At 42.3% G+C, this 11,084-nt stretch overlaps 1 protein-coding gene across 2 annotated transcripts; it reads right to left on the minus strand.

Annotated features, from left to right (window-relative positions):
• Window positions 1-5,453: 5,453 nt before the first annotated feature.
• LOC143220223 (uncharacterized) lies at window positions 5,454-7,477 on the minus strand. 2 transcript variants are annotated; one of them, XM_076445913.1, is made up of 3 exons: window positions 6,908-7,477; window positions 6,012-6,793; window positions 5,454-5,915 (listed from the first exon to the last, which is right to left on the minus strand). In XM_076445913.1, the coding sequence occupies exons 2-3, from the start codon at window positions 6,302-6,304 to the stop codon at window positions 5,612-5,614; spliced, it is 597 nt and encodes a 198-aa protein (XP_076302028.1). In that variant the 5' UTR covers window positions 6,305-6,793; window positions 6,908-7,477; the 3' UTR covers window positions 5,454-5,611. The 2 variants fall into 2 exon arrangements, with proteins under 2 accessions (XP_076302028.1, XP_076302027.1); XM_076445912.1 differs by having other exon boundaries at window positions 6,012-6,304; window positions 6,471-7,477.
• Window positions 7,478-11,084: the final 3,607 nt, after the last annotated feature.

An 11,084-nucleotide genomic window follows, 5' to 3' on the forward strand; every position in this document is an offset into this window, starting at 1 on the left:
AAGAGAGTCTATATTTCATTTCAAAAACCTACCTCTGATTTTTCGCCGGAACATGATCTCTTCCAGTCTCAACGGTCAAGTATCCGTGCACCGCAAAGCGAGTTTCATCCATCTAGGAATTATACGTCTGTAAAATACGCGTCAGCAAAAAGGAGAAACAAATTTCGTATTATACTATACCTTTGCAATAACCCGCGAACAATGATTGTAGCGTCTCCTGCGATTTGCGATAAGAAACCCTCCCAGGAGATTTCATTACAGTCCTCCGCTGACGCGAAATTAGAATCCGCGATAATCACGCGTCCGGTCAACACCGATAAGCGAGCGAAATCCGAAACCCAGCGTCGACAGAATCTCCTTCGACCACCGGAAGATATAGAACAGGTATTCCTACTCAAAGAACCCTGCAAGGGCAAATTCGATGCGCAATATACGGGTCCTCACGAAATTTGCGACATCCTAGACTCAAACAATGTAAAAATTAAAGTAGGGAACCATTTTAAGATTGTACATGCAAACAAACTCAAGCGTGCGCCGAATAATCCAACGCAAACCCCGCGTTAGCGAAACGTGACACTCATCTGGACGCAGATAAGAAAAGACAAAAGTGACAGTGACACCAGTGATTCCCCACCCACCCAAAACCCAACTATGCAAAATGAACAAAGCGAAATAAATTACAAAACCAGCCCCAGCCCCACGTGCCGACACCGACAACATTTCAGTGCGACCAGTGTTTCGTACAAATATAAGAAATACTCGCCGAGAACTGTGCTCCCTGCGCGGAGTACCTCCGGACGATGCGTCGCATGAATGAGTGTGAGATCGAGTGTTGAGCGAGAAATTTCTTCCTTGTCAGAAATTTCTTTTCCGCGTTGGGAGGTGTTACGTCGTCCGATGTACGACGTTGGCCTTGTACACACACCATGTATACAAGGTCTGATCTGCATAAGATCCACACACCGTCCCCTAGACATAAGAGCATAGCATTAAGATCTCATTATTCTATTGTTCTAATCCTTATCTCCGTCTCTACCCATCACCATAACTTCACCTTGATCAACACCTTACCTCAGTTTCAACCCATCACCACGACACATAATGCAATAAAGTATTGCATCACTCTGGAAGCATCTAGAAGCTTCTAGAAACGTCGAGAAGTCCAAGGACTGCTGCATCAGCAGTCCCACGCTCGTAGAGGGCAATAGGACAGCCACGAGACTGCAGCGTCAGCAGAAATGCACGTGCAGTCCCCGGGAGCGAAGACGCTGCTGCGTCAGCGGTTCTCCCACTCCGACGACTGAAGAACAAAGAGACTGCAGCGTCAGCTATCCCCACTCCGAACGAAGGAGGCAAGGCAGAGCGGACGCTTGCATCAGTCCGCCTTCAGCCAGCGACTCGAACGGTTCGCTCCAAGCGAGCGACTCGCACGGACGTGCCAGTCCGGCTTCTTCCGGCTTCAAGAGCAGACGTGTTCAGTCTAGCTCCGCGAAAGTGAAGTGTGTCGATCCTTCACTCCTAATTCCAATTCCAATTCCAACTCTAACTCAACTCAACTCAAGTCCTAATTCTCATACATTATTCCTACAACATATTACAATATCCATTATTCATTAATCCAATTACTACTCCTATTATAATGCTACTTACATATTGTATACCAGTGTACTTACCAGTTCTTATTTAATATATTGTTGTTATACCAGTGCTTCGATCTTGTTATTCTTGTGTTAGTTCAACACCATCTTCCAATTCAGTTCTTGCATCGAATATATTAAACTCGTGACATATCCGGACTTGGTCTAAAGTGCGCAGTGGAAACGCTGAGCCGCCAATAAGGAATTTGAAGCGAGTCATAGAGAAGTTCTCGTGCCACGTCTAGAATTGGTCTAAAGAGCGCAGTGGAAACGCTGAGCCGCCACTATAGACGTGAAGCGAGTTAACTACCAAAAAGGTTAATAACAAGTGGAAGTTCATTTTCATTATATTATTAATATTCCATCATTACTATTCCTTACCCATGCGACGCCCACGTCGAGCGGGACGCAAGTATCAACTTGCTAAATTGAGACGCGCGTTGAGAAATAAAGCGGTGCTCGATCAAATCATTGCCACTACCGAGTGGACAGAACTTCTGGGAACCACCGAGCACATTCCGTGTGACGCGTCCGATTACGTTTCTGTATACGGTTGCCCTTGCAACCCTCCTAAAGAGGTCAACCACGCGGACCTCTCGCGAGCTCCGACGCCAGTTCTACATCCGGTTGATTGTCCAGAGGTGATCGACATAGCCGACGACGACGACAGCCGAGACACGATCATCGTTCCCAGGGTCCGTTGCCGAATCATCCGTGACGTTCCTCTGCCAGCTCATCAACGTGTCGTCTTGCGGCCAGCATCCAAGGCCACTAACGTCGTCCCGAACCGAGCAGCAGCAACTCTGCCGGATCTTCCCCACCTCGAGGACATCTGTATAGAAGATCCGATGTACGACACCTACTGTCAGTACCGCCAGTTCCTGCTGCAACAATATTATTAGGCGTTAATACAACATTGCGGTGAGTCGTATAATATCTTGTATAATTGTTGAATCCTGTAAACTCACCGTTCTCGTTGCATCCTCTCGCGCGCGATTCTTGTCGGGACACTTCTTGTAACCGCGTCGGACGTTCGCTTCTTGACTGCATCCATAGCAATATCGGTTGTCCTAGTGCATATGACAGCCCGCGGCTGTCTCGGCACGAAAGACCACTCCTCAATTACTTTTCATATATCCACCGTCCGTCTGTCACTGTTCTTGAGTGCCATCCTTTTCTCTCTCTTGGTACCTGTAACAAAAACACAGTGACGGACGTGACAAGCTCACAAGCTACTGTATTGGCCAGGGATAAACAAAGATATCGAAAAAATAGTATCTAAGTGCGAAGCTTGTAGAAAATATGCAAGAGCAAAAGTCAAAGAATCGTTGATACCACACCCCCCTCCCCAGCTACCATACCAAAAAGTAGGAACAGACATTTTTGAGTACGGGGGAAAAAATTATTTAGTTATAGTCGATTATTTCTCTAAGTGGATAGATGTCAAACAATTAAAATCAAAAACTGCAAGTAGCGTAATCAGTGTTTTAAAGTCCATTTTCGCGACGCATGGCATACCGGAACATTTGATTGCGGACAATATGCCGTTCTCTTCATTGGAAATGCAAACTTTTGCGCGACAATGGCAATTTAAAATAATAACGAGCAGTCCACGGTACCCGCAATCAAATGGGATGGCTGAAAAAGCGGTACACATAGCGAAGCAAATAATTAGAAAATGCGGCGAAGACAAGAGAGAGATAGAGTTAGGAATGTTGTCGTATAGGAACGCGCCAGCAGCTGGGCTACCCTACAGCCCGGCGCAGATGCTGATGAACAGGGAAACGAGAACTACAATCCCTGTACTGACAAAGCACCTCCTACCAGAGGTACCAGCCAACATATACCAAAAACAGAAAAAACAAAAGGAAAGGATAAAACAGTATTATGATAAGACTGCAAAGGAAGGCGTTCAATTTAAGGAGGGAGATAAAGTATATGTATATGATAAGAAACGATGGAGTCCCGGCAAAATTGTAAAGAAGTGGGATACCCCACGCTCATATGTAATAGAAGACGAAACAGGTAGTCAAGTTAGGCGTAACACCAGACATATTGCTAAGTACTAAAATAAAAGAGGGAGATGTTAGGTTAAGTCATAGGACTAGGCGCCAGAGGGCCACCGTCCCCTCTCGGCCAACATCGCCCGCCTGGCCACGCGCAGCGACCAGTGTAACAAGTTGAAAATAAATAAGTGTGTCCTAATCAGCATTAATCTAAATAAGCCTAAACCCATCCACGCATCCCGCGGACGCGACACAACATGATCTATCTTTGTTTACGAGATATAACGGATTTTGTAAAAAGAGCAAACTCTCTCTGTCCATAAACTGCACAGTAAACCGGTATATCTCATAAGCAAGAATTCACGCAAGCTTCAGACTACAATAAGCTTCTCAACAAATTCGGCAAACACCAGGAGTCTTTCAGAGTGTAACCGGATCCATAACAAGACTTCTACAAGTTTTCTGGAAATTGGCAAGATAGTGTTACGTCCCGGGACGTCGGACGGTTAAAAATATATAAATTCACCGACCGCGACACGGATAGAAACGTACATGAAATTATTCCAGCTTTGAAACCACGCGGCGAGTACTTCCACGTCTGAATCGGGAACCGCGAAGCTACAGTCTTGACAATTTCACGCGTACACAATATAATCGGACTCACCGAGAAGACCGCCGTTAATATTATGAAGAATTGTCTGCGGAGGAGCTTCCTCGATGTCGTGATGAGAAGGAAGCGACGGACCGCATACGTAGACGGTCGCTCGAGCGTACGATGCGTTTCAGCTTTTCCTTGCAGCATACGATAACGCCAGCTACGGCGTACGATGAGGTTCAGCTTCTCCTTGCTGCATATGAAGACGCTCGCTAAAGCGTACGATGAATCCACGTAGTGAACGATGCGTCCGTTCAATTGTTGCGAACGATGGAATCGTTCGATTGTAGAATAAGCAGTGAGAACTGCTGGTTTGCGTTATAAGTAGCAATGATAATTGCTGATTTAATCGTTGCGAGCGGCGTATCGGCTCGTTCGATGCGAACGTTGCGTTCGTTGATGAAGTAATGAAAATTACTGTTTGAATGCGGTGCGAGCGGCGAAGCTGCTCGTTCGATGCGAAGAATGAAGATTGTTCTACTCGTAGAACTTTCGAAGATTCGAAAATGGAACTCGAAGTTGAAATAAAATATAATAAACGGCGAACTGGGATCCCGTGAATAAATGTGACTCTAGGTTTAAGATTCAGGAAATAAAATATATTTGAAGCAAACTGTAGAGTACAACTCTATGAGATACAACGTCGGAATATTTCTAAGTACTAGAACCGGAGAAAATCGGAGAGAGGAGACAGGCTCGGAAGGAGGCCTGTGCTCGCTCGTAGTCGAGAAGCGAATCTCCGCACGACTGCTCAGCACGCTCGCTGCGTTCGACTGGCCGCCGGTGGAGTGGGGGAAGCGACGCAGTGGGGCGCGCCGCTGTACAGTGGTGGGGCGCGCTAGCGCGTGAAGCGTACTGGCGAGCGTCTCAGGCGCTCGCGCGTTCATCGCAACAGAAACATAAAATCTTTAATATGTTATTAAAAATACTAAATATGCAATATAAAATACAGAACTTTGGTCAACTGCTCGGTAAGTATTCTAGGTACAAGGTAAGTATAAAAAGGTAAGTAAAATTATATATGTAAGGATCTTAAGACTAGGTGTTCGTGTTACATAATCTGTGTACTTATAACTATTAATATAACCTAGTATCTTGACTATAATACAGACGCTGAAAGGCGTCAACACGTCAGCGGACGTGACAATAGTCATTTTCAATATCTTATGCACACACAGATGGAATTAGATAAGACAAAATTAAAACAGAAAAATCTCATCAAGACAGATAGACATACATTTATATGAATATTTCTCAATGTTTTTAAATATAGTACAATTACAGTTCCTGAGTTGATTCTCACATGTTCTCTGTTACACCCTACATATATACTTTACTTTCACTTGTATACTACTTACGGAGAAAATACCATCAGCATAGATACAGTGGGAGGTATCAAGAACGTTCAAAAGTGTGCCTGTAGTGAACAAAATGGCTGCTTTACCCTCTTCATCCTTTATTACTATTTTAGTAATGTTATCCATGATAGAATGAGTCTCAATGCAGTCATTTATGGCGATTAAATTAGGCGCAACTTGTGGATAGCTTTTTTGTCTTTCTCGGAAAAGTACAGCTTTTATACTGTTATATGATAATGTGCTTGCAGCAATAGGATACCTACACAAAAAAAGAATTTTATTTAGTTTTCTGATAATTTTTAAATCTATTTCATATTGTTCAAAGTTTCTTTCAAAAATATGGTACAATAATTACTGTCTACAGATGTCATCGAAGATTTTTTTTAATGGGATCAATGTCTCCCGACATAGTTGCAGCATATCACTTTTCATTTTCTCCCGCTGGATTGTATGAAACAATTTAGAATGATTGTGGGATTTTAATAGCGTAATAGTCCCATCGCTGAGAACCATCACAGCCCCACAACATCGTGTGGTGCGTCGTGTGTTGCAACGATAAATATTTTCACTGCGATGATCTTTATTGTACACGTAATCGTTGTGTACAAAGACAAAAGAACCTTTCACTTTACCTGCGATTTTTTCCATCTATTAACAGTATGATTACTTTGAGAGAAACAAAATATTATCGGCAATACAATGAATTTTAAACAGCCATAATTCAACATATGTAAAAAAATTGGTAAAACATTGACGACACGGTAAAATTACGATTACACATTTTATAGAATGAATATGAAAATACGATCATTACCTTGAATATAATTGATTCTAACAATATTGTATTGTAATATTCGTTAGCTACGCGTTGCGTGCGTCAGATGAAATAACAAATGGTGGTCGCTGACTAAACAAATGATTCTGAAGAACATAAAAATGAAAATATGGTCGATGATATTATCGCTGACATAGATAGAAACTTTCCGTAAAATTAGTTCTAACAAGGAATGTTGTTAAAAATTTGTTTGAATGCTGCACCGCGCGATACACAGCATACGACGACCGAACACAGCAGGTTGGATCCTGACATTTTACTATAACTCTTGAACCATCAGAGATATCGGGATGAAATTTGCACTAAAATTTATTAAAAAATGTTTCTTATCTACTGATAATTATTATTTATTCTCCATATTATGAATATTTCAAATCATACAAAGAATAGAAAGTTAAATTATCAATGCTTTTTACCGTTAGAACATTGTCATTGCAATAATCAGGATCTGACCGTGTGTTCCAATTAAAATAGTTCAGCTAGTAATTCTGCTTCGTACACCACATGTAAAAGAAAAATATAAAAAATCACAAAGTATCGTATTCATTACTCAGAAAAATTATTATATTTTATAGGCAAAAAATACTTATCTAAATTATCTTTTTCACACAGAATTATTCAGGAGCTGTGAAAGCAATTCTACATATTCGTGTAATTTTTCAGTCCTTCGCTCTTCGTTGTCACTATTTTAATTCGCAATCACATTAATTTCAAAAATTTAATAATCTACGAATTCCGTTGCATGTCTTATATTTACATTTAATTGATGTACTCTTCTTTCATAAACTTATATATTTTAACAGAACTGTTTAGAGTTGAGATTACTATATTCCCATTTTTTATTGTTATAGAAACTTATGTACGTATCTACATATTATAATTCTACAAATACATTTGAATTCTACCCAGCACTGCTTATTTAATCTTTCCTTTAATTATTACATACATGCTTTCTTACTTTCTATATCTACTTACTTTCCTTTACTTATTTCATACATCGGCACGCACAAATTACGGAGAGGTTATGATAATTTAAAATACAAGAATTAAAACTCAACCGCAAGGTTTACTTCTCACATTATATTATGTAGTTAAAATGACAAGTAAAAGGGATTATGTATCTATATCAAAGAAGGTACATCTGATTGGGGAAATTCAGTATACATTTACAGTTATCATTCTAAACGCTGCTGTGACATTACACGCTGATTAACTGGTTTAAAAAAGATTGTATAAAGCACGATCATATATGTCGCGTATAAACTTCAATTATTAATGCTTTCTATCTAAGAATATAATGGTTTTCAAGATCACAAGTTACATATTACTCACCGTGAGAACATTTTTCTTGCAAAAATCAGGATCTGACCGCGCGTTCCAATTAAAATAGTTCAGCTAGTAGATCTGCTTTGTACACCACATGTAAAAGAAAAATATAAAAAATCACAAAGTATCGTATTCATTACTCAGAAAAATTATTATATTTTATAGGCAAAAAATACTTATCTAAATTATCTTTTTCACACAGAATTATTCGGGAGCTGTGAAATCATTTCTATACATTCGTGTAATTTTGTAGTCCTTCGCTCTTCGTTGTCAATATTTTAATTCAAAATCACATTAATATTAAAAATCGAATAATCTACTACTAACTGCACAAATTTTATCTCTTAATACAGACACTATTGAAACCATATTTCGAGTAAAAACATTATAACCTAAAATTTATTGCACACACCAAAAACCATTAATTTCTACACTTCAAAAATTAATTCGTCTAGGTGTATCTGGCCGATCCTTCACAAGAATGTTACGTCGTCCGATGTACGACGTTGGCCTTGTACACACACTATGTATACAAGGTCTGATCTGCATAAGATCCATACACCGTCCCCTAGACATAAGAGCATAGTATTAAGATCTCATTATTGTATTGTTCTAATCCTTACCTCCGTCTCTACCCATCACCATAACTTCACCTTGATCAACACCTTACCTCAGTTTCAACCCATCACCACGACACATAATGCAATAAAGTATTGCATCACTCTGGAAGCATCTAGAAGCTTCTAGAAACGTCGAGAAGTCCAAAGACTGCTGCATCAGCAGTCCCACGCTCGTAGAGGGCAATAGGACAGCCACGAGACTGCAGCGTCAGCAGAAATGCACGTGCAGTCCCCGGGAGCGAAGACGCTGCTGCGTCAGCGGTTCTCCCACTCCGACGACTGAAGAACAAAGAGACTGCAGCGTCAGCTATCCCCACTCCGAACGAAGGAGGCAAGGCAGAGCGGACGCTTGCATCAGTCCGCCTCCATCTCGCGACTCGAGCAGTCCGCCTTCAGCCAGCGACTCGCACAGACGTGCCTACCTGGCCTCAGCCGCCAGTCCGGCTTCAAGAGCAGACGTGTTCAGTCTAGCTCCGCGAAAGTGAAGTGTGTCGATCCTTCACTCCTAATTCCAATTCCAATTCCATCTCTAACTCAACTCAACTCAAGTCCTAATTCTCATACATTATTCCTACAACATATTACTATATCCATTATTCATTAATCCAATTACTACTCCTATTATAATATTACTTACATATTGTATACCAGTGTACTTACCAGTTCTTATTTAATATATCGTTGTTATACCAGTGCTTCGATCTTGTTATTCTTGTGTTAGTTCAACACCATCTTCCAATTCAGTTCTTGCATCGAATATATTAAACTCGTGACATATCCGGACTTGGTCTAAAGTGCGCAGTGGAAACGCTGAGCCGCCAATAAGGAATTTGAAGCGAGTCATAGAGAAGTTCTCGTGCCACGTCTAGAATTGGTCTAAAGAGCGCAGTGGAAACGCTGAGCCGCCACTATAGACGTGAAGCGAGTTAACTACCAAAAAGGTTAATAACAAGTGGAAGTTCATTTTCATTATATTATTAATATTCCATCATTACTATTCCTTACCCATGCGACGCCCACGTCGAGCGGGACGCAAGTATCAACTTGTTAAATTGAGACGCGCGTTGAGAAATAAAGCGGTGCTCGATCAAATCATTGCCACTACCGAGTGGACCGAACTTCTGGGAACCACCGAGCACATTCCGTGTGACGCGTCCGATTACGTTTCTGTATACGGTTGCCCTTGCAACCCTCCTAAAGAGGTCAACCACGCGGACCTCTCGCGAGCTCCGACGCCAGTTCTGCATCCGGTCGATTGTCCAGAGGTGATCGACATAGCCGACGACGACGACAGCCGAGACACGATCATCGTTCCCAGGGTCCGTTGCCGAATCATCAGTGACGTCCCTCTGCCAACTCATCAACGTGTCGTCTTGCGGCCAGCATCCAAGGCCACTAATGTCGTCCCGAACCGAGCAGCAGCAACTCTGCCAGATCTTCCCCACCTCGAGGACATCTGTATAGAAGACCCGATGTACCACACCTACTGTCAGTACCGCCAGTTCCTGCTACAACAATATTATTAGGCGTCAATACAACATTGCGGTGAGTCGTATAATGTCTTGTATAAATTGCCGAATCCTGTAAACTCACCGTTTTCGTTGCATCATCTCGCGCGTGATTCTTGTCGGGACACTTCTTGTAACCGCGTCGGACGTTCTCTTCTTGACTGCATCCATAGCAATATCGGTTGTCCTAGTGCATATGACAGCCCGCGGCTGTCTCGGCACGAAAGACCACTCCTCATTTTAATCTTCATATCTCAACCGTCCGTCTGTCACTGTTCTCTTTTCTCTCTCCTGGTACCTGTAACAAAAACACAGTGACGGACGTGACAAATTTGGCGCAGTCGGTAGGACATCGAAGTGGTCGCCGATATTTGCATTAATAAGCCCCGACGCGTGTCAGTACGAAGTTCACATTTCTTAAATCCCATTCATATCTTTCAAAATGTCTCGCCCAATCACGCGATCTCAAAAGGATCTCCGAGCAGATCCTAACGCAGACCTTCCTCCAATGACCGAGGAAGAGCTACTCCTTTATGCGCAAGACCTCGCCCGTAGAGAGCAATATCTCAAAGAGGAAACAGATTTCATTGCCAAATTGCGTCTCAAATATGAAGAAGACGCACAAAACCAAAAGAATATGCTCGACGAAATACGAAAAGAGCTTCGCAATATCCAAATCACGAATCAAACCCTACGTCAGCAAACGCCTACACCAGGCCCTAGTAACGTCTCTAATATGCGGGAACCTTCACCGCCAGAGCCACGCGAAATCCCACAGTATGAACCTACTGGTAATTTCGCTCTAAAACAAGCCGCCGAGCTTGTCCCTAGATTCGACGGAACTTCGTCTTCCGTCCTACAATTCATACGTGCATGCAAACGCGCGCGTGACACCGTGTCACGTCCGTCACTGTGTTTTTGTTACAGGTACCAAGAGAGAGAAAAGGATGGCACTCAAGAACAGTGACAGACGGACGGTGGATATATGAAAAGTAATTGAGGAGTGGTCTTTCGTGCCGAGACAGCCGCGGGCTGTCATATGCACTAGGACAACCGATATTGCTATGGATGCAGTTAAGAAGCGAACGTCCGACGCGGTTACAAGAAGTGTCCCGACAAGAATCACGCGCGAGATGATG

The sequence above is a fragment of the Lasioglossum baleicum genome, unplaced genomic scaffold (assembly GCF_051020765.1).
Source record: "Lasioglossum baleicum unplaced genomic scaffold, iyLasBale1 scaffold0391, whole genome shotgun sequence".
NCBI lineage: Eukaryota > Metazoa > Arthropoda > Insecta > Hymenoptera > Halictidae > Lasioglossum > Lasioglossum baleicum.

Bases quoted from the DNA above. Each gene is read 5' to 3' on its own strand.
- LOC143220223 (XM_076445913.1), bottom strand. From the start codon at position 6,304: ATGGAAAAAATCGCAGGTAAAGTGAAAGGTTCTTTTGTCTTTGTACAC. The intron at 5,916-6,011 runs GTAATTATTGTA...TTTTTTGTGTAG, and splicing joins TTCGATGACATCTGTAGACA to GTATCCTATTGCTGCAAGCA.